General features: G+C 47.9%; 1 protein-coding gene across 2 annotated transcripts; it reads left to right on the top strand.

Annotated features, from left to right (window-relative positions):
* The first annotated feature begins 23 nt into the window (after positions 1 to 23).
* On the top strand, positions 24 to 21262 carry Zbtb49 (zinc finger and BTB domain containing 49). Of its 2 annotated transcripts, XM_041636450.1 has the most exons (8): positions 24 to 120; positions 4447 to 4613; positions 6216 to 7300; positions 10114 to 10160; positions 15995 to 16068; positions 18553 to 18635; positions 18724 to 18885; positions 20212 to 21262. In XM_041636450.1, exons 2-8 carry the CDS (start codon positions 4462 to 4464, stop codon positions 20886 to 20888), a joined length of 2280 nt encoding a protein of 759 aa, XP_041492384.1. In that variant the 5' UTR covers positions 24 to 120; positions 4447 to 4461; the 3' UTR covers positions 20889 to 21262. The 2 variants fall into 2 exon arrangements, with proteins under 2 accessions (XP_041492384.1, XP_041492385.1); XM_041636451.1 differs by lacking the exons at positions 24 to 120; positions 4447 to 4613; positions 10114 to 10160 and having other exon boundaries at positions 6907 to 7300.
* The last annotated feature ends 2713 nt before the right edge of the window (positions 21263 to 23975 follow it).

The following is a 23975-nucleotide window of genomic DNA, read 5'->3' as shown; positions in this document are numbered from 1 at the left end:
TGAGCTGCAGAGGGGGCGTTGTCGGAATGGTTCCGTGGCGCTTGGAGTCCTGCAGTTGACGCAGAGGGTCTGACGGGGACGGGTAACGAGGAGGCGGCCGGTTGGGAGCGGCCTCCGAGGGTAAGGCGACCCGGGACTCTTGCTTCCCGCGAGCTGCGGGTCTGCGTGGCTGGGATGCGCTCCGGCCTGCTGACAGCGCGCTGTGGCGGGCCCGGCCGAGCACAAAGCTAGACTCCAGGCGTGGGAGCCGGGCTACCTTCCAGCCCTTGCTGCGATCTGTGCTTCTCTTGATGTCCGCGTCGCCCCAAGATAGGAAAAGCGCTTATGACCCGTCCTCATTGCCGCGCCCTGCCTCATTCTTCACGAGACCATCTGTGCCTTAGTGTCCCATCTGTAGAATGCTGTCACTTCAGCGCCTACTTCTGGGGACCTTATAGGACTAGTCAACGAGTCGGTGCAGGTCAGGTGCTGAGCGGGTATCTGCAGTTTTAGTCAGGGTTCACTAAACGTTCTCAGCCCGTAAGACTGCATTTGGTATACGGTAGTGGTCACCGTTTGCTGCTTAAATGAGTGAGTCAAACAGGCTGTGAGCCGTATTGTAAAAAACAACCCCGGGGCGAACATTTGTCGGTGGTTGCCTGTTTGTTTATTGTGGCTGCCATCGCAGGGTACAACAGCCGAGGTGGTTCAGATGAGAGAGGTTTACTTTCTCACAGTTGTGGAGGACGGAGGGTCATGAACGTGGTGTCAAGTCTGCTTGCTGTAGAGAACCGTCCCGGCTTACAGGTGGTCGGTCACCTTCTTGCTGTAGCCTCACATGATCTGTCCTCAGTGCCACTGCACCGCCAGCGTTTCTGCTTGTATCTACATCTCCTTATGTTAGGATGTCAGACTGAAACAGGGCTCATTCTAATGGGCTCTTTTAAGCCACTTGCCTTATTAAAGTCTGCTCTCACAGGTAAGCAACGTCTGTGGTTCTGAGGAATGCAATGGAATACCCCGTTTTGGTAACCTGCACTTGCAATCCCAGCGTTGGGGGTGGGGAGTGGAAATAGGTGGATCTCTGGGATCAGTGAGCCTCTCATCTCAATAAGGGACCCTGTCTCAAAGAACAAGGTGGTCAGCTCCCAGGGAACAATGCCTAGGGTTGGCTTCTGGCCTCCAGATATGTGCACCCATGCATACATAAAACATACACACACACAGAAGGGCTTTCGTTGTAGGAGCCCCTTCTAGGTTCAGATTCACTAAGGCTCCTTTTCCCTTGAGGCACCCCTCTTCATTCACGTCACCCACGCTTTTTCTTCTGTTTCTCTTTGCCTTGGTATTTCCATTGTTTGCTGTCTTTCACATTGATCTTTCTACTGTCGTATTCTTGATTTAGATTTTAGCTTGCTGAGCTAGAAGGAACCCTACTGAACACCTGTAAAGCCCCAGACACAGGTGTCAGAGCTAGAGTGATGAATGAAGCAGATGTGGGCCATGTCTTTACCTCTTAAAGACTGTTGCTTTTGCCCACTAGGTTGCTCCTCAGCAGTCCATTCTGCTGTGAACTTGTCAGTGGATCAACTCATCAAATGAGTGAGAGCCAAACAGGCCTGTGAGCAGTATTGTAAGAAACAACCCCGGGGTGAGCATTTGTCGGTGACAGGGAGGTTGCTCTGTTTGTTTATTGTGGCTGCCATCGCAGGGTACAACATCCGAGGTGGTTCGGATGAGAGAGATTTACTTTCTCACAGTTATGGGGGAAATTCACACCCTCATGGTCCAGCTACCTCACATTTGAGCTCCGCTGCACTGAGGACTAAACCTTAACTCTGTCATCTTTGGGAAATAGTTCATATCCAAACTACATCAGGGTTCAGAGGCACTGTTAAAAGAATCTCTGAGATTGACTTTGTGGGTGTGACTTTGTCTGCAGTGTTTTTGCCCTAAATGTGAAATAAAGAAAACCCATGACTCGTTTGATGCTTAGTGTGGGAGGGTCTCTGCAGGCTTTACTGCAGGCAGGGAAAACAATCAGGGTGTGTAGATGGAGTTTGCTTTGGGCTGCCAGTCCACAAAAAATACCGTGGAAGCTTGTTATTAATTATGAAAGCTTGGCCTTAGCTTAGGCTTGTTTCTGCCTAGCTCTTATAACTTAAATTAACTCATTTCCATTAATCTATGTGCTGTCCCGTGGCTCGTGGCTTTTAATGCTCCTCTTGTATGTCCTGCTTCCTCTGTACTGTATTAAGCCAATCAGAAGGCGCTGTGGCAAAGACGCATCTTCACATTGTACAAAAAGATTATTCTACAGCAAGGGTGAGGGAAGAATGAAGCTTGGATCAGCCTGATTTTTGTAGCTGGGGCCTGGGCCAGGACTTCTAGATTCTGACCCAGATCATTTTACTTTAGCCATATTTAAGCACAGCCCAATTTTGGGGAAAATTTTTTTCTAATAATAATTAACTCTGTCCCAAGTGCACAATAATTTTAAGACATGTTTACATTGAGATTCTTTTTTAAATTTTATTTATTTTTATTTTTTGAGATGGGGTTTCTCTGTGTAATAGACCTGGCTATTCTTGAACTCACAGAGATCCACCTGCCTCTGCCTCCTGAGTGCTGAGATTAAAGGTGTGTGCCACCACAAACTGGCACATTGAAATTCTTTACAAAGTAATCTGGTTTCTTTCACAAAGATGGGTACTGTTGATTCAGAGATAGTGCCCAAGATTTAGGGTCTAGGGAGATTGACTGAGGTAAATATAATTCCTGTGGATGTCAGGATTGACCTGGCTCTAAGATTCATAGAAGTCACTTAGGCTGTTGTACAAATGACATCTCTCACGGGGATGAGTTTTATGGCCTAGAAGTGATGCTCAAAGTTTTAAGGGGAAAGAATCTGGGATAAGTAAAACATGAACTCCAAAACATATGGGCAGGGCCTGGCTCAACAGGGAGCAATGTTTACCAGGTTGTAAACTACATTTCCCCGCAGCGTTCCAGGAAAGCAGCTAAACACCTCATTCCATTGAAGAGGTAAGCTGCGTGTTTAACTTTCCTGGCTTCTCCAGTGCTTAACTGTGTGCGCAAGGCCTTTTTGTCCTCCACCGTCTAGTGCACCAGATTGCCATTTAGACCCTCAATGTCCTCCCAGCCTCTCCCACTGTGTCTGGATGCCAGAGGCTGCACTGATTCAGGTGCATGCTCCCGCCCCCACTTCTAGCTGTAATTGTTTGATTAGCTGTGCACTGGCCTCACTAGAATTGAAGCTTCCAGGACCCCTGGTGTTGCTGTACTCACTGTTGTTGCCCTAGACTGTAGTGTGTAGTAGTCACTCACTAGGTAGATGGGGAATGACCAGATCTTCTGTGTCCACACGGGAGCCTCTTGTCTCTTTCCCAGTCAGTCAGTTGTCCTAATGAGGCTCAGTGTCATCTGTCCTCTGCCTCTCTGATCTGCCATCTACTATTCAGCCATACTCTGAAGCCCAGCAAGTTCCTGGAGATTCCCACACCTGCAGGTCACAGATGCTGGGATCATGCACACCCCATTCTCTTGCTTCCTCTTTGCCTGTGAGAGGCCCAGAGGCACACCTACATGGACGTGGTGTTTTGTGACACTGGTTTGCTCTCCTTGTGGTCATGGTAGTTATTTTAACTTGTATCTTACCTCCCCTAATAGGCTCCTGATTTTCTCGAGCTTTGAATTCTCGAGCTGTGTATTTGTTACTATAACAAAATATCTGGTACTAGCAACTTAAGGAAGGGTTTACTTTGACTTGTAGTCTGAGGATGCAGTCCATCATGGAGGGAGGCTTGGTGACAGGAGCGGGAAGCAGTTGGTCACATTACATCTGCAGCCAGGGAGCAGGAAGATGGATGCTACTGCTTGGCTGCTTTCTGTCTTTTGTTCAATATGGGATCCCAGCCTATAGGATGATGTCATCCACATTTAGGGTGAGTCTTCTCTGCTCACTTAAGCCTTTCTGGAAGTGCACTAAGAGGAGAACATCCCTGGGATTCTCAGTCCCGTGAAGTTGAAGGTCAAGATTAATCATCACAAGGTGTTTAATAAGTGTGGGTTTGGTCTTAGCTGGTTGGTTTTTTTTTTCCTTTTGTATATGTATTGTTTTTTTTTCAATTTGCATATTCATAGTTGACCATAACAAAATGCATACACTCTTACCACAGCGACCTTCTGTATTAGCAGACTCAGGTGCTTTGGGTTTCACATAACTAATGGCTTCCATAATTGGTCAGTAAGAGGAGGCATTTCCATATTGCAGAGAGGTGGGCTAAACAGCTGTGGACTAGATGCTGCCAAAACAGCTCAGAGGTGTGCGTGTTAAGCTGTAACCTTGATGCACCACACTGAAAGCTAAGAGCAGTTTTTGCATTTGGGGCCCCTTTTGTCCCAGTGGTGTCCTCGAGAGTCTCTTACCTACATTCTCTGCTGCAGGTCTCATGGTCTAGTATGGACCCTGTTGCTGTTCACAGCTGCCACCTCCTCCAGCAGCTGCGAGAGCAGCGGATCCAAGGCCTGCTTTGTGACTGCATGCTGGTGGTGAGGGGCGTCTGCTTCAAAGCACACAAGAACGTTCTGGCGGCCTTCAGCCAGTATTTCAGGTGAGTATCTCACTCTGTGTCCTTCTTGCCTGTAGAACCTGGCAGGAAAGGCCTGTGGCCACATCCCACTTTTCTCCAGAATGTTTCCGCCTTGCTCTTTGGAGTTTAAACAAAATGAGAGTTTATGGGTTTTCTTGTTTCTTTAATTACTGCCACTTTGTGTTTAGAGTAACCTGAAAGGAAAAGAGACTCTTAGCTAGAGTGTGCTGGGGATGATTGGAAAGAATTAATTTCAGTTCCTTTCCAAATAAAATGATTGAGGGATTGTGTCTGCAGTAGGGATTTTGCTGTGATAAGAAATGCAACTGGAGAATGCTGGCCGTCCTTGTGCACATCTTCCATCTCAGCACATGGAGGAAAGAGCAGGAGGATAGAGAGTTCCAGGCCAGCCAGGGCCTCATAGGGATGATTCTGTCTGGAGAAGGAAAGAAGTCAGCATGAGGAGAGTGTTCTGCATGCTTCCCCTACCTTAGGTCCTTCCCTGCTTACCTCCCTCCCTACCTAAATTAAAGCAGTTCACCTTTTTTTTTTTCATTTGACTATTGCCAGAAAATCTCTAGTTTAGCTTCAGTTTAGTTACCCCTGCCATTATTTTGGTTTATGTGATTTACTTAACTGTACTGAATAACACCAAGCAGTTGTGTTTCAGTGTAGCCAGCCTTTGTACAATTGCCTTTTCTTTAGAAGTGTATGCTGGTTAGCAAGTGTCTTGTCTTTAGATACCATGCTTCTCTTTGGTGCACATTTACCTGCTCTGCTCAGCCATTGAGTCTCTGCAAAACTTAGCAGCCAGAAGGGCGTGGTGGCACACCTAGCCCTGGAGGAGTAGAGGCAGGTGAATCTCTGTGAATTCTAGGCCAGCCTGGCCTACATGGCAAGTCCCCAGCCAGCTAAGTCTAATAGCAAGAATCTGTTTCAAAAAAACCAAAAACCTAACCAAAACAAACAAACAAAAAAACCTTAGCAGCCAAATTATATGTTACATAGTGAGTGTGTACGGAGGATTGACTCTTTATCTTCAGAAGTTTTTCAGGCATAAGTATTTGTATGTATGCTGTATGGTGAGGGATGTATTGTGTCAGACTAAATATAAAACACTGAGATATGTAATGTTCTTTTTTTTTTCTAAAAGCACTCTATCACTGTGAAATTGGTGCATGTGGTTAATTATACTTCGAGCAGGGCGGATCATGTTCCATAGAGTGTTTGCATGAGGACCTGGATTTGATCCAGGACCCACATGAAAAATCCAGGCATAGTAGTGCATTCTTACAATACAGAACTGGGGAGATGAGACAGGGGGATTCCCGAGGCTCACTGGGCAGCCAGCCTGGCCTTCTCTGCAAGCTCTGGGCCAGTTAGACACTCCATTCTCTTAAAACAGAGTGATGGTGTCTGAGGAACAGCATCCAAGGGTGACCCCTGGCCTCCATACACACACACACACACACACACACACACACACACACACACACACTTGAACATACTAACCCAAAATGCTTAAAAAAAAAACGCAATAAAGAATAACCCCCAAAAATAAAAACATTAAAAGAAAATGCTAGCAGAATGTGAAAATAGCTACCATGTTCTTTCTTTTGTCAGGAGCCTCTTTCAGAATTCTTCCGGCCAGAAGAATGATGTTTTTCACCTGGATGTTAAAAATGTCAGCGGCATAGGGCAGATCCTGGACTTCATGTACACATCGCGCCTCGACCTCAACCAGGACAACATTCAAGTGATGCTGGACACAGCCGAGTGTTTGCAGGTACAGAATGTTCTGAATCTGTGCCACACGTTTCTGAAGTCGGCCTCTGCAGCACAACTACCAGGCTTGCCCTGTGCTGGCGCCTTCTCCCTGCAGAGTGTGACTCTGGATGGCACCTGTGCGGGAAGTGAGCACTACCCTCCCCACTCACTGCAGGAGTGCCCTGCCGAAGGCCCGCAGGCTAAAGTTCTGGCTGAACTGAGTCCTCAAGCTCCATCAGCAGGTCTCAGCCGTCCTGCAGGAGAAGTATCAAAGCCAGCCCTGGATGCTGCAAGTGGAAGCTGCCCAGAGCTGCCCTCCAAACAGCCCAATTACTATTACAAACTCAGAACGTTATACAGCAAGCAGTACTACAAGCAGACCGCCTGCCCCAGCCAGGTACCTGCCCCAGAACAGCCCCTCGCTCTCAGTGCCTCCCCAGACATTGCTGCAGCGGATTCGCAGCCTGCTGTGGAGGGCCGCCCAGGTGCCCCGGAGTCTTCAGAGCAGTTACCGCCAGCCTTCCTGGCTCCGGCCCTCAGGAACTCTGGCACTGACTCCCAGGAAGATGCCCTTTGTCAGCTGCCTGCCAAGCAGATGAGACTGAAGAAGGCCATGCACCTGAAGAAACTAAACTTTCTCAAGTCACAGCAGTCAGCTGAACGCACCTCATGTCCAGAGTCAGGTGATGCCTTGGTCAGGAGGGAGGAATCTGCTGCTAAGGAAGATGAGGGCCCGAGAGCCAGAAGCCCAACTCCTGAAGAAAAGGGGAGAGAAGAACTGGGTCCAGAGAGCGGCCATGAGGTGGAGATTCCGGGAGCCCCGGCCACATGGGAGGACCCATCCCAGACCCTCCAGTCTCAGAGACAGTATGCGTGTGAATTGTGTGGGAAGCCTTTTAAACACCCAAGCAATCTGGAGCTGCACAAACGGTCTCACACAGGTACACTGCCCGGAGCCCACAGACCCGGAAGGAAGCCGCGGTGCCCCATCCCCCTGCAGGCCTTATCTGTAAGACACTCGACTCCTCAGTGGAGCTGCTGATGTCTCTAATGAGGCTCCAGGGTGCTAGCTGCCCTCTGGTGCACTTGGTGATGGTGTGCACATATGTTCTCTGCAGGGTGCCGTCTGTCCAGCTCAGTCAGCTGCTTTGGTGCACTCAGATTCTAGCTCTAAGACAGACTGTGCTTAGTTGTCTCTAGGGCTTTCTCAAGTAGAATGCAGACTGACAGTGAACTGGGACCATTTGATTTGACTCATTCTTTTTTACTATTACATTCAGTACTTTAAATTTATTTATTTTTATTTTATGTGCATTGGTGTTTTACCTGCATGTATGTCTGTATGAGGGTGTCAGGTCTCTTAAAGTTGGAGCTATAGACAGTTGTGAGCCACCATGTGGTTGCTGAGACTTGAACCTGGACCTCTGGAAGAGCGGTCAATGCTCTTAATCTCTGAGCTCTCTCTCCAGCCCCTTGATTTGATTAATTCTTAAACTTCTCTCAGAAGTAATTTTAATTTGAAAAGTTAGGATTTTGGAGGCAGTAGGTAAGCTCTTAAATAAGAATCAACTTTAACAACTTGATTTTTTTGTTTTTGTTTGTTTTAGTGGTACAAGGATTGACCTTGCACCTACTGGACAATTGCTCTACCACTGAGCTGTGCTTCCCTCCTGCCAGCCCCATTCCATCTGATATTTTCAAATGAAAATTCTCTCACCTTAGACATTGAACTTCTAATGGTTTATTATCTTAATTCACACCATTGCCTTCCCACACCACATTGTATAATACCTATGTCTCACTCTCCCCCTGGTTAACTGTGATACAGTTCTTAGTGCCTCATGAACTAGTAACAATTAGGATATAACCATGAGCTGGGTATAATGGCGCACACCTTTAATCCCACTACTCAGGAGGCAGAGGCAGGCGCATCTATTGTGAGTTTGGAGCCAGCCTGGTCTACATAGTTCCAGGAAAGCCAGAGCTACAGAGTGAGACTCTGTCTCAAACCACCCTTCACCCCCAAAATAAGGCAGAGCCATGAGCAGTGACACACAGCAGCATCTTCCAGATTGCCCTGTTTGCCTGCTGCCAGCTGTCTGCTTGGCATGCTCTTCTCTTGGCACTCCGGACTTCCGGTTTGCTGATTTCTACCTCAGTGCATCAGCTGAGACATTTTCACTAGTTATAAAAGCCCTTTAGAGATGTCAGTGTATTCGAATGTAAAGCCTGTCATTATTTCATTACTAGTAGTTCAAAATAAGACCAGGTACAGACCGCTCTCACTCAGTCTTACTACAAAAACAACTTGACTTAAATTATTTATTTATTTTTTGCTTAATTTTCTACTGCCTGAGGAATACTACCAGTTTTATTTCATTTTTCTTTTAGAAACTTATCTATTATAGCTTTAAAGGAGCAAAATCAAATTGCTAATTCCGGAGAACATCTGTGAGTGACAGATACAGTCATAGGGCAGAGACACTTCGTCGGACATAAATGCTGCATTGAGATGGTAGCAGAGCGTGGCCTGGATGCCAGGATCTGTGAGGCCAGAGCTGTTTCAGAATGGTGCAGATGCCGCTTCCTCGAGGTGTGCCGTGGAAGCTGCCAGTGGCCACGTGGTGTGGGATGATGTGCCGCTGGTGGCCGATGAGACCTGTGTTTCTCTGTCTTCAGAATGCCTTCTGTTTTATTTCTAATGTGTATTTGTTGATAGCCACAGCTTCCAAGACCTGTGGATATGGTTGTTAAAAACCTTGGTCCTTTATGACCCATGGCTTGTCTTTTTTTTTTTTTAACTTATCTCTCTTGTGGAGGCTTGAACTTACCATTATCTATTACCCCAATAATTATAAAGGAAGACAGAACACAGGCTTAAATGGTGACAGCCATCCAGGGCTGAAGACTAGCTTAGTACAAGCCCCAAAGCTGCAGGTCATTGCCAAGGTCACAGGCCCTGCATGTAGAAGAACAGTGTTGTTATTTTTAAGAGAGTCTTAAGGTAACCACTTGACTTGGGGGAAGTGAGAAAATGACATTTCTTGGGGTTCAAAGGCTCCCGCAGACTAAAGGCTGCGCCTTCCAGCAGACCTCCATTCAGAACAGCTGCGTCTCCAGGCCGTTGTAGTTACTGCACAGACAGACAGGAGACCACACCTCTCTCCTCTGTGAAAGCCCAGTCTCAGCTAAGGCAGGCAGGCATTGCTGAGGGCTGTTCCTCAGGCCACCTGTGCCTCACCCTTTGGGCCCCAATGTCCACAGCCCCCATGAGTGAAGGGACTGTCCACTCTGTTTGGAGTGGAGAAGTCAAGTAGAGAAAAGTCCCATTTGGTTTTGTGCTGAAGGAAAACTGAGCGATCTATTTATTTCACCCTAGGTTTGTATTTGGAGGACAGTTTGACTTCTAGATGAAGGTCTATAGATTGGATTTTATCATCTTTCTGGAGAGTCTCAGGGTAAGAGATAAGTATTTGGAAGTAAAGATGCCCTGTGCCTCACTCTGGGGATGAAGAATGTCATGGGCTGGCGTGGTGGCCCTCACATAGTATCCCAGTATTCAGGAGGCTAAGGCAGGAATTGTTGAGAGTTTCAGATCAGCCTGGTCTATAGAGGGAGATCTTGTTCTAAAATGAAACACAGAAGAACAGAAAGGGCTGTTTGGAAAGGAGAGACGAAGGGGATCAAATATTTTAAACAAAAATGTGCAAATTTTTGTACTGACAACAAACTGTTGTGTTTTGCTTTGTTTTAGGTGAGAAACCTTTTGAATGTAACATTTGTGGGAAGCACTTCTCTCAGGTGGGAATACTCTTATTTCTGTTGATAATTGGAAGCCTGAACTCCGTTGCTTGCTTACTTACCAATAAGACTCACTTTTGTCCTTGGGAGAGAAGCATGTGTAGTAGTGGCAGTTTAGAGACTTGCGGCTGGGTCAGAACCCACATTTCCAGCGCATTAGAAGGTCTGCTGTTGAGTGAGAGCCGTCCAAGACCTTTCCCTTTTCTGCACTGATGACGGGTCCTGCCCTGGTGTGTCTTGAAGTTTCCAACTGTCCACACTGATATTCCCTGGAGCTGCACTGTATGCTGGGCTAGGTCCAAGACCAATAGTTACTCTCACTGGGACTAGATGCAGGATTTTGGGCAGAGTGGACGAAGCCATTTTTATTCCCAAATCTGACTGTAGTTCCATCTTCCCACGCACTGGCATGGGCTAGTGTGCTCCGTTCACACTTACCTCTCGGTGACTCCCTATATCTTCTCGTGGTTGGCCCTGTCTTCCCGGAGTGATGACTTTGGGACAGCATCATGTTGCAGTATCATCAGGAGCCCCCAGCTCTGGACAGGTGTTGAGTGTGCATCCCTCTATCCCTATTCCCAGGGAGACCTTCATTGCCTTCCATCTCAGCCCCTGGAGTGCAAAGCTTGGCCTCTGGACCTTCAGGGTCTGGATTGAACCTGCCTTTGTCAGATTTACTGTCCTGTTATCCTGGACGAGACAGTGTCTTGATCTGTTAAACAAGGATGAAGGAGAGTGTGCAGGAGTAAGGAGTTGATGGGGTCAGGTTCTTAGAACAGCATGTGCCCTCCCTCTTGGCTCTGCACCCCAGTCCTTGGGTGGTCCTCCCTACCACCAGCATTTTCATCGTAGCCACCTAGGACTGAGCCTAGTGAGAGAGCTTAGCGATGTTGCTGCCAAGCCTGACAAACTGATTCCAATGCCTGGGGTCCGCACAGTGGAAGGAAAGAACCAGTTACCGCAAGTTGTCTTCTACTCTTCACATGCGGCTTTTGGTGCTCCTCCTCCCCGCAGCAAGATAAATAAGTAAACATTAAGAAAAGTAAAGTGTAAAACTGTTTGTGACCATTGATAATAAGCAGTCACCGTGCTTCTCTGGGCCTCTTTCTCATTTTTACATTACTATCTTGTGAGTTATTGGGGTATAATGACTTCCTCTTCCTACTCAGAGCCCTTCTGTGGCTCCACTTGGTAACTAGAATACAGCTGCACACTCAGGGTCTGTGTCAGCCTCCCTGCCCCCACCCACCCAGCGCTGCTGCTGTGCCATCCCTCAGAAGTGCCCGGTTTCTGCTTTGAGTGGATCCCTGTTATCTTTTTAAACAGTGATTTTGGTGTGCAGCCAATCCTAGGAACCATGCTTTAGACCTTGATCTGTGCCCTCCCTCTGCATTGTCCCCAGGGCGGCTGTCTGGTATCCTTCTGGGTTGGCATAGCTTCTCTTAGGTTTGTATGAATGCAGAGCTGTAGCTGTGGTTTTCAGATGCATCTTGCTGTTTTGTTTTCATAGAGAAGTAGTGAAGTTACTTGAAAAAGGACTGTTTTAAAACCCTGATTCAGCAGGAGTTGTATGTTACTAAGCTGCTTTTACCTCTGCCACATTCTGGGATGGAACAGACACGAGTAAGGCTCCGAGGAGCTTGTTCTTCAGGGGGAGAAATAACTGTGTGGACAGTAGGACAAGGAGACTTGGGCATGCTGTGCCAGAAGACAGAGAAGAGAACAGTCATGGCTGCCTGACAGGCTTGGTATTTGGAGCAAGCTAAGCACTTGACTGTCCTTGGATGAGCCTTGGAGACAGCTATGACTGGGGGTGGAGGGCAGGGTGCTGTGGCATGGGGGATACTAGGAGATGGCACTACTCCCCATGTCTGTTGTCCAGTCATCTGGGAATGACTAGAGTAGACAGTGGTCACTAGACTGGGATGCCCCTCCTGGTCTGCTGGAGTACACTGTAGTACTAAGTTCCTAAGGGCTTTTTCTTGGGAGAATTTGAAAGTTTGAAAACATTTCCCAGTAAGAATCTCTTCTCCTGTTTCCTAAGGATTGCTGTCTAGAAGAGTTAGTCTGTCTGCACTTCACCACGGCTTCACTAGTGAGCTGGCTGGCACTGTGGCACTTCAGCCAGCATCATCTTGGCTTGCAGTGATGATGCACCCAGCTGTTATAGAATCATATTCTCTTAGAGTATGGCCATGTCTTGGGTACTGTGCCTCCTATGTGGTGCACAAAGACACTAGTACATTCAGGGCAGTGGAGGAAAGGGAAAGATGACAAGTCAGCTATCTTTGGAGAAAAGCAGAGCCAGGAAGAGACTTTGATCAGCTGGTACCACATTCTGAGAGGCAGAGGGCAGTCTTGGGTGCCGTGTTTTCTGGTAGTACTGTCTGGATGGGGGTGGCTTCCCTTGTTGCATGTAGTATGCCAAGGAAGCCCTCTGGAGAAGTTCAGAGGCAGAGTCCTGGGGGCTGGGCTGACACCAGAGCAATCACACACCTCATCCTTGGTGAAAGTACAAGAAGCAGGGACATCTTCACCTTGTCCCGAAGTGCTAACCTGGGGCTCAGGTGATTCTCAGGTTTTGTAGATCTAGTCACATCATTTCATAACACCACCAGTGAAGTGTGTGTTTGTCCTGGGTGTTTTTTAAAATTTTACTATTATCTGAAACTCTAAAGACTTGGAACTCAGCTAGATGACTAATGTGTGCAATGCCTTCTGTCTTTTGAGTTTGTACAGCCCTTGTTCTTACTCAGCTGCCATCTACAGGAAAGGGAGGCCTGGTTTCTTTATGGGTGAATACTAAGGTTTGGGTCTACATCATAAAGTTTATTATAAGAGTGATGATACGTTTAAAAATACTTTATATTGTTGAGGGGAGCCACTTGTTTGTCCCGGCTGCCCAGAACCAAATAACCACACCGAAACTGTATTAATTAATTCACTGCTTGGCTTGTTAGCTCTAACTTCTTATTGGCTAACTCTTACATCTTAATTTAACCCATTTCTAGTGATCTGTAAATCACCATGATGTCGTGGCCTACCAGTAAAGTTTCGGCACGTCCCACAATTCAGTTCCATCTTCCCCGCCTATCTAAGTTCTGCCCTATCAACAGGCCAAGGCAGTCTCTTTATTCATTAATGGTAATCACAGCACACAGAGGGGACTCCCACATCACCGTATTTATGTATTTATTTACTAGGGAACACTTGTACCACAGTGTGTGTGTGAAGGTTAGAAGACTGCTCTCGGGAATCAGTTTTCTTCTTCCACCATGAATGTGGGTCCTGGGGATTGAATTCAGTACATTAGGCTTGGAGGCAAGCTGCCTTTACGTGCTGAGCCCAGATGTTACTTCTTTTTTTTTCTGGTGGGATTTTTCTCTTCAATATTCTGTCTTAACTTAAAAGCAAGTAGAAGCAAGATTCTTTGTTTTGTTTTGTTTGTTTGCTAATATCCTCAGAATTTTATTAGCACAGGTTTTGAAGTCAGCAGATAAACTTGAATTAGGCCAAGTGTGGTGATGCACGCCTTTAATCCCCAGCACTCAGGAGGCAGAAGCAAGCAGATGTCTATGAGTTTAGGGCCAGCCTGGTCTATGTGATGAATTCCAAGCTAGCCAGGGGTATATAATGAGACCAGGTCTCAGAAGAAAAAAAATCAAAACCCAGGTGAATTATCTCTCCCAGTCTTGTGACTCAAGGCATCTCAGCGCTCCAGCCGACTGCTCTGTAAAAGGCAATGCAGCCCTACAAGCCTGCACTTGGTGCGTCTTTGCTGCCGAGCTCTGCTCCTGTTCATAACATTGTCGTTGCTGCTTGGCACAGTTCTGCAAACACAACTGCAGATATTTCTTAAGACGTGGTCTGTGCCCTTTGGATGCCAGCAGCATAAAAAAGTATGGATTGATGCCTAAAATAACAGGGCCAGGACTCCTGGGTCATCTGTACAAATTGCCTACATGCACTACAGTTTGGTTGTTGGGGTGTTGTGTACAGAACATTCCATCGTTCCTATTTTGTCTGTGTTTGTAGAGTTTGTCACCTTGGTATGTGCTGCTGTGTGTGGCAAAGATTTACTGATTTTCATTTTGTATTTCCATGTGAAATGATAGAGACGTGTTAAGGTTTTTGTTGCTGTTGCTTTCTTTTGTTGTTTGTTATATTTTGACTTTTTGAGACAGTCTCCCTATGTAGTCTTGGCTGTCCTGGCACTTGCTGGTATCCCTGGCTTACCTCAAACACAGTAGTCTTCCTACCTCAGGCTCCTGAGTGCTGGAATTACAGGCCTGTACTACCACATTCATTGACTACAGCTTATCACACTGTACATTAGAAGCGCATTGGGTTATATTTGCTTTGAAACAAGTAACACCACTGGGGAGGGGGTGTGTATCCTTCTATAAATGGCTCAGACTGTGTTTCATGCGTATTTACTGCACCTTTAGTGCTACAGAGGGTTCTCACTGGCAGTAGAGCAGGTGGTACTGTTCAGATTGTTGTGTAGGTGTATCACATTGGTTTTTCTGAAATTTGGATGTTACTGACCAAAGCAATTAGAATCTGAAACCCAGATCTCTAAGGACTGGTATCCCAGGTAGCAGAGTGGCTGTCGTGCTGACTGTTCAGGACATGTCAGTTTCCTGGGAATTGCAAAAGCAGAGAAGACTTGCACCCCAAGACCAGTAGTAGGCAGCCCAACCATAGCCGTGGGCAACTGCTCTAGTTGCCAAATCTGTTTTTCAGCTAGAAAGTAGAATACCAACTGCCAGTGCTTATAAAAGACTAGGTAAAGTTTCAGCTGTGGATTTTGCTGTTGGTGTTTGCTGTGGTCCTGTTATTAATAGTCACTAAAATGCGGGCTCTTCTGCTAAGATCCCTCTGGTTATTCAAAATCCCAGTTTTCTTTCAGCTGTGTTTATCACAGTCTTGAATGTAGTGTCTAACTGAGGCTTTCCCGGATCAGATTCCACAGGCAGCGTCTTTTCGTATTTGTGAGCTGTGACGCACAGATGAACTATAAACAAAACTGTCTTTGCAATTTGCTTGAGGCAGCTTGCAGAGGTAAAAGCTGCTGCTTATTCTCTTTTCTGGCTCTGCTGTGCACTGCAGTGTGGCCCATAAGGCATTTTTGTTTGTCACTATGGGTTTGTTTGGCAGGAGGACACTCTGAACAGCTTGAGCTCAGGTATAGTGAGGGAAGACTTTGCCGCTCAGCCTCACTTTGGAACTTCTACAGGTTTGCTTTCACCGTGTTAAATAGTTTCCTGATTTCATACTGATGACTGTGTGGAAGTCTATGTGTGAAACCCTGCTAGCTTCACAAACTAGAGATGCAGACCCTGCAGTGCTGCTGTGCTCCTCCTGAGATGCACTCTTGCACAGAGGTAAAAATGAAAAGCAGAGCCAACCTTACTGTTAGAGGACACACTTTCTGGAAACATCTTTTGCTTCTTTTGAACAAAATCATTTGTTTTAGAGAGAAGTTGTGAACACTAAAATAAGCCCCACAAGTGCCTAACTCCCCATATAACTCTGCATGTGGGTGCTCCAAATTAACTATATCAAGGTCTGCTTAAAATTAGGCCTGGGAACCCAAATTCCTCCCCAGAGTAACCTGCCCTTTTACAAGGGAGGCATCACAGAGTGGGCACCGGTGTGAGGCCACAGTTGGGGCTCCTTGTGCAGTGGGTGGCTGCCCTTGGCTTTAGACACAGCTTCCTGTATGCCCTTTACTGGTAGTGTTGTGGGATCAGCTAAAACTGTCAGTTCCCTTTGAACACCTACAACTTTTTTGGTTCTTCATTATTGGTGTGTTTCTTGTCCTCTTGTAGGCAGGCAACCTTCAGACACATTTACGCCGGCACTCTGGGGAGAAGCCGTACATCTGTGAAATCTGTGGAAAGAGGTCAGTGCTGGGCTCAAGGTGCCACATGTGAGGGACTGTGGGTGGTTCAGGTATCTTTGTCCAGTGTCATATCACGGGCTACCAGGCCTCACACAGCCATGGCAGAGAACAAGGGCATTCACTCTGTGACACATGGGAGAGGAAGAAGAAAAGTTCACGGAGAGCATGAACATTTAGGCTGGGGCCCCAAGGAAGGAAATCGACTTTACAGGAAACAGATTAGTTTATGCCAAAATGTTCTTTCTTAAAAGGTCCCCATGGAGGAGGCTGTCTAGTCAGGGGAAACAGTGCCCAAAGCCTGTGTGACTAGGCACCCAGAGATAAGGCATCAGAGGGTACCTACGTTGTGTTGTCAAACCAGGCTGTTAGCTTCAGGACAGAATCTATGATTCTCAGCCTTGGCAGCTGAGTTTTGACCTGAAAACGGAGTGTTGGCCTGCCAGCAAAGAATTAGCCCCTTTTGGTGGGTTGGCACCTGTGCAGTGATTCCTTTACAGGGCATGGGGTAAGTGAGGAGCTTCTCCATCCCTCCTGTGTGCACATCCACAGCCTCAGCCTCCATCCCCTTGCTTGGTAATAGTCCAGGAGCTTCTTCCTCCACCATCCTGTGCTAGAACTGCAGGCTTCCACCAGTAGCCGCAGGTATCCCCATTGGTCCGTGTCTGGGTTCCATCATTGAATTACTCATTCATCCAGCATCCATAATTCCCACCATCTGCTCAGTGCTGTAAGGGGAGCATAAGCGTCAGTGGCTGAGATTCTCTGCTTTTCACACGTCCTCCTTGCAACCTTGTCGGGAAGGTTAAAGATAGACACAGGATCATTCAGAAGTCAGCATCCTCTAGCACGTTCCGTAGCACATTCTATGAGCATGGCAGAGGGAAAATCAAGCTTCAGTTGAGTTTTGGGAACATGTCTGCCTCTGCATTGGAAAATGGAACAAAGCAAAGGCTGTCATGCTGACCCTGGCTCCCTTCTGTTGCAACTACCTGAACATAAAGCCAAGTTCTGGGTAGTACTCTCCGGTCATGGCAGGTGCTCAGCACCACAGACAGAACTGTCTCACATGGTGTTATTTCCCATGGGCTCCTGAGAACATTTTGCTGTGTGGAAAATTAGGATCTTGGAAATTCTGTGTAAGATCTTTTTTTGTGGGCTAGAGAGATGGGTCAGAGGTTAAGGGTGCTGGCTGCTTTTCCAGAGGTCCTGAGTTCAATTGCCAAGAACCACATGGTGGCTCACAACCATCTGTAATGAGATCTGGCTCCTTCTTCTGACCTGCAGGCATTCATGCAGACAACACTGTATGCATAATAAATAAATACATCTTTAAAAAATAAAAAAGAATAAAAAAATATCTTTTTCTATGCCTCATCTTCCTTGGACCAATCCAGCAGCCATCATAGGGCCAGGAAAGAGTATCCAGCTCCACATGGCTGAGAGGTACTTGTTGCCCGCCCAAGCTCATGCCTCTGTGCACTCACTGTTTCCCATCCAGAAGGTGGGGTAAAAGGGTGTCCTGGTGTGCGGAGATAGTTATGGGAGGTACCAGTTATCAGACACTCAACATGTCCTGGGCTCGGGGTAGCTGCTCCATGAACACTGGCTCCTTCTTCATTCCCATCTCTGTCCCTGTCTTAGGGTGGATGTGGAGGGTCTCCAGTGTGTGCTGGAGGTGAGTGAGCTCAGTTTCTAGGATAGGTGAAGGAGGGCCAGTGTCCCTGGCTCCTGAAGCCTGAAGTCTGTGTATTTCACACTAGATTGAGTAGAGCTGGCTTCATTGCCAAGACATGCAGAGCCAACCTCGTGCTCTCCAGTGTGAGCCTTGGGCTGTTGCACTACATGGAATGCTTCCCACTAGTGCAGTGATCCCCGCAGGATCTTAGCACCGCATGATTTCATGTTCCTCTGAACTGTGAACCTTGTGCTCTCCAGTGTGAGCCTTGGGCTGTCACAACTGCACGGAATGCTTCCCACTAGTGCAGTGATGCCCGCAGGATCTTAGCACCACATGGTTTCATGTTCCTCTGAACTGTGAGACTTGCCAGTAAGGTGACTCAGAGAGTAAAGGCACTTTCAGCAAAGCCCAGTGACCTAAGTTAGTTCCTGGGAGCCATATGGTAGAAGGAGAGCTAAGTCACCCAAGTTGTCTCTGACCTCCACATGCTGCAGTGTACATACACATACACTAAATAAATAAATAAATGTAATTTTTTAAGGTAAGAGAGAGTGAACTGTGAGACTCTCTGGTCTTGTGCTGTTGGAAACTGGATAGAGTATGATGATGCAAGCAGGAAGCTTCTTAAAACACTGGCATCATTTTCTGCTTTCCCTGAAACAGAGAAATAGAAATGTTTTACACACAAAGCAGGCCACACCCAGCTCTGTGTAAAACAGGTAGAGCAGTTCATGTCCTCTGCATGGCCCTGGTCTTCAGGGTCTCGGCTGTGTCACCAATCTGATAGAACTTTGCACTTTTTGCAGGTTTGCTGCCTCTGGTGACGTCCAGCGCCACATCATCATTCACTCCGGAGAGAAGCCACACTTGTGTGACACGTGCGGCCGAGGTATTGCTGAGTGAGCGACTCCCTGTGCTCTCACGGTCACTGCTGCGGGTTCCTTTTGTCCCCCTAACCCCTGCTGTGGTCTGTCTAGGGTTCAGCAATTTCAGCAATCTGAAGGAGCACAAAAAGACGCACACGGCTGACAAAGTGTTCACCTGTGATGAATGTGGGAAGTCCTTCAACATGCAGAGGAAGCTGGTGAAGCACCGTGTGCGGCACACGGGCGAGCGGCCCTACAGCTGTCCTGCCTGTGGTGAGCGTGATGGCTGCCAGCCGGCAAGCTGACCTCATCCTGTACACGGCAGAGTTACCCACTCTGCTGTTGGCTGCCATAAGTCACTGTTTCCTCATAGAGTGAGTGAGAGGGGCAGTCCCTTTGCCTCCTCACCAGACACTGCATCTTTGAGGTGTCCAGAACTGATCCTAGTGCTCCAGATACAAAGTGACCAAAGCCCTGTCACTAAGAGCCGGCAAACCCAATGGGAAGCGGTGGAGTGCCGGAGCACACTAGGAAACCAAGGGCATTCGTTGCACCCCCACCCTACACGTGCACCTGTTACTTAACAAATCAGAGTGGCATTCGGTAAAGTGAGAAGTTCTCAGTATGTCCAGTGTGTGTGTATGTGTGGGGGGGTCCCGTGAGGGAGTTGTCGACATGGTAGGGCCTTTGCAGTTACCCGCTGAGTTTCCACTTGTCGAAAGGGAACAGGCTGAAGGACAAGCACGCGCACACCATTGGTACAAACTTGTAGCGCCCATGCCACTACAGGTCAGTGTGCAAGTCTCAGCAAGGGGCACACAGAGACAGGGGCACGGTTCATCCTTGATACAAGAATGCCAACGTTATTGTGCTCAGGGGCAGCTTATATAGGGCTCCTGCCACGCCCCAGCTCTCGGGATCTTTCAGCTGCAGGCCTCACCAGAAACCACTCCCCTGCCATCAGGAACTCATGAGGGTCTTGTGCTCAGAGCAGCTACAGGCACAGGTAAACAAGTTGTTTTGCTCAGTTCACTCCAGTAGGCAAAGGGTCTGAGGCCGGCAAAGAAAGTCAAGGGGCCAGGGGTCTGCAGCCCTCAAGACAAACTGACTGAATAGACATCAGAAAGGGGTGTCCTAGGTCCTGGGCTGGCCGTGTGGCGCTGCTGTAGTAACAGTCGCTCTTACCTAGCTGCCACCACCACTGTTCCTGACGGGAACTAGAGAGGAAAGATTAGTTTGGAATCAAGGTTTCCTTCAGAGGTCTAGCCCTAATGACTCCCTTCCACCAGCTGGGCTCCATCTCCTAAGGCTCCACATCCTTCCGAATAGCATCATCAGCCGGGGAGCATTAAGGGACACTGCAGGCTCAAATGACAGCAATGTAGCCCAGAAGTAACTCTGCTGAGATCTGTATTTCAGCCGATAAGGGAGCAGCCGCTGGGCAGCACTGAAACTCCAGAGTCTTGTGCTAAGTCTCAAACTTCAAGGGCCATCGGAGAGGGACCTTATCCAAAGTGAGGGTACCATGAACTACCCTTAGATCAGTTGTTCAGAAGGAGAGGATCCTTCCATTTCTAAAGCACTGCTTTCTCTCTTCAGGGAAGTGCTTTGGGGGCTCAGGAGACCTGCGCAGGCACGTCCGCACTCACACGGGGGAGAAGCCTTACAGCTGTGAGATCTGCAGCAAGTGCTTCACACGCTCTGCTGTGCTGCGGCGGCACAAGAAGATGCATGGCAGAGCTGACGCCAGGAGTCCAGCTCCGCCAGATGAGCTGAGCCAGGCCATTGAGACCTCTGACATGGATAGGTCTCAGAGCTCTGACTCCTTCTCCCAGGACGTGTCCGTCACACTGATGCCTGTGTCTGTCAAGCTCCCTGTACACCCAGTGGAAAGTTCTGTGGCAGCATTTGATGGTCACTGTACTGGCTCCTACTGTAAGTTACGCTCCATGATCCACCCTCCTAGCATGAGTGAGCAAGACAAGCTAGGCCTGGACCCTGCCAAGCTGGCCAAGCCCCAGGAGCTGCAGAGCCAGCCGCACGCCTTTGCCTACTCAGATGTGGACCCCTCGGCACGTGCTGAACACTCACAGGCTGATGGTCTGGCTGTGACCCGCTCTTCCTTGGCCACTCTGGACAACCACTGCACCGAGCCGCTGGGCAGCCGGGCACCTTCGGTGACGTACAGGAACTCTGAGGGACAGTTTTTCTCTAGCATGACTCTCTGGGGGCTGGCAATGAAGACGCTGCAGAATGAGCACGAACTGGAACAGTGATGTACCATCTCAGAACCCTGACGAGAAGCACCCTGCTAGGCCGGCTCCCCTCCAGTGCTTGTGGGAGCTCCATCTGTGGCCCAGGAGCGCTTGCTGCCTGCTGGTCCCAGAGAGGAAGATGGTGTGGGGCAGTCTCCACAGCAGCCTAGGCCCTAGGCTATGAGAACAGCCGATGGACATCAATGTGGCAATGGACCTCGCATCAGCTACTGTACAGCATCAGTCCTGTTAAATGGCATATGTATACATAAAAATACAGATTTTATTTTTACATTTTTATAAGAGAAATTTTTAGTATCTTATTTTTTAAAATATTTATACAGATTCTATTTGTCTATGGAACTTGTAATATAATTTGAATAAATGAGCTTGCTTTCCTGTATCGTGTTTTATATTTGTATTTTTCCCAGGACTTCACTCTTCATTTTTTTTAATGCAGGGTCTTACCATATAGCCCTGACTAACCTCAGACCATCTAAGTATGCCAGGCTGACCTTGAACTCACAGAGATCCACCTGTGTCTGCCTCTCAAGTGCTGGGATGAAGGGCATGTGCCACCATACCCAGTTCTCTAGCATTTTTATTAATCTTAAGACCTTAGTACTATAAAAATACACATCATGCAGAAGATCATGGGTTTGAGCCTCAGTAACACCCAGAAATGAAATAAATATCACTGACTTGGTTGTATTAAGCCAAGTCATTGACTTAATTTAAGGCTTAAATATTAAGCACTGAGTCCAGTTATGTCACCAGCCTGGTATGGGGGGCCTCAGAGTCCCCTGAACACCCTGACTCTTGGCAACCCAGGATCTTCTCTTGGCTTGCTTCAGAGTGAGATGAACTCTTTACAGGCCTGAAGAGGTATAGCCCCACATGGAAGTCCCCTCAGCTTCCAGCATTGACGGAGTTCCTTAGCCTGAATTTACTCCATCCCTCAGGCCTCAGGGACTCTGCTGATCTGACATATCCATGGTACTGGCTCCGGGGTGTGTTTGAAGCTACCATGGGAATGGTTGCCTTGTAGCACACTGTGGATTGCCTGATGGTATCTTTGAGAGCACCCTCTCACAGTTCTAACTCAGAAAAGCCATGAACCTGACAAGACAACCTGGCAAGGACAGGATTCCACAGGGAATAGCCAGGCCTAGAGAACTGTCAGTCATGAGTGACATCAGGTTCCCTTTCCAGTTTCCTAGCCACTCACTACACCATGGTTCCCCGAGGGTGGCATAGCAGACAGACCTAGAGTTTCATGAGGGTTGAGCATCCTGTCCATGGGCATGCCTAAGTATGGGTACTTTGAATAAAGTGCCTGGATTGAACTTGAATGAGATGTCTGGTTGCTGGTGAATGGTAGCCCCTTCCATTCTGCCCTCTCCTCCCATCTCCCATGGCCTTGACAGCTCCTCATTCCAGTAGCTCCTCCCCTCCGGGATTTTACTGCCCCTTGACCCCTCATCCTGTCCTTAGGGATCCCTCCAGGGGTTATATTGCCTCTTGACCCCTCATCCCATCCTTAAGGATCCCTCTTAGCCAGGCTATATGCCATTGTCCTCATGTCACAACTCCCCTGTCATAAGCATCTATGGAGGGATGTGTGTGCCAAGGACAAGGCTCTTAGGGTCTACCATACAACTCTGCCACCCTTGCAAAATTAAAATTTTATTTTAAAAGTCACTGATTGCCAGGCGGTGGTGGCGCACGCCTTTAATCCCAGCACTCGGGAGGCAGAGGCAGGCGGATCTCTGTGAGTTCGAGACCAGCCTGCCTGGTTTATAGAGCTAGTTCCAGGACAGGCTCCAAAAACCACAGAGAAACCCTGTCTCAAAAAACCAAAAAAAAAAAAAAAATTAAAAAAAAATAAAATAAAAAAATAAATAAAAGTCACTGATTGTATACTTGCCATGTGTAAGCTTTATGATACATAGATGAAACTGAAGATAAAAACTATGAAAAATAAACTTTAAAAGTTTGTTGGCACCCGGGTTCTGAACACCTGTGTAATGCCTTGGTCCAGTGACCTGTCCGCTTGGTGTCAATGATGGACTGCTGGTACTCACCTTACCTTTTCCCTGGCGGCTTTGTGCAGGCTTCCATTCGGCCAGCAGATGGCAGCAGCATCACCTCAGAAGCAGGCCGGGCCAGTTTCTTTTCCCCTGGCTGCTCTGCCTGAGAGCTGTGACATCCTTGCAGCTCTCTGCAGACAGCAAAGCACATTTGCACACCTCAGCCTCCTCAAGCCTGTGGGGACACAGGACCACCCCCGCCCCAAAAGGGAAATTACAGGCTTGGTTGTTTTTCAAGCTTACTGGGTGCTGTCCACAGCTCTGGGTCTAGCATTCGCCCTGGATTGCCTTGTGGATGATTCAGACTAGGAAATGTTCCTAGCAGCCTCTGGGACTTCAGATGCTCAGTACTGACTTGGCCAGTGGATGCTCCACACAACAGCAGTCTGAGCTTGCACAAGATCCTTGGGGTCCTGGCTCTCTGGGACTCCGGAAACAAACAAGCAAAAACTGTAAAACATATGTGTGAGGGCTGGAGGTGTAGCTCACTGGGCCTCACATGCCCAGAGCCCTAGGCTCAATCCACAGCATGGAAGAAAACAAATGGCTCTGTGAACCTTGAGCTGTGTGAACGATGCCAGACAGAAAAGGCCATGCACTGCATGTACTGTATGATTCTCTGCAAGCCGTCAAGATCAGAGAAATCCTGAAAGACAGAGAGCAGGTAGCTGGTTGCCAGCTACGAGGGGAATGAAAAATGGATGCTTAATGGGCCCAGGGTTCTGTTTAGGATGGTTGAAACTTCTGGAATTAGCTAGTGTTTATTTAGGACTGAGTTGTGCTGATGCCCTAATTTATGCCCCTCCCTCCACAAACTATTTGGAGACAAGTTCTTACGGAGGAATGTAGGTTTGGACAGGTCATAGGGGTGAGACCAGTGTGATCACGTCCTAGTAAGGGATCCCCCTACCTCTCCCCACCCTGCCCCTCTCTCCTGATATCCCGTGTTTGATTAGGCAGTACAGAAGTTATCGAGAACTGACTTAGTTGAGGTCAGACATTGTCCCAGCCTGCTGCA

This window comes from Microtus oregoni, unplaced genomic scaffold, assembly GCF_018167655.1.
Source record: "Microtus oregoni isolate MIOR12 unplaced genomic scaffold, Mior012 000049F_ref0000343, whole genome shotgun sequence".
Taxonomy (NCBI): Eukaryota; Metazoa; Chordata; class Mammalia; order Rodentia; family Cricetidae; genus Microtus; species Microtus oregoni.
The sequence above is the reverse complement of the archived record's forward strand: the minus strand, read 5'-3'. Positions and strand labels throughout refer to the sequence as shown.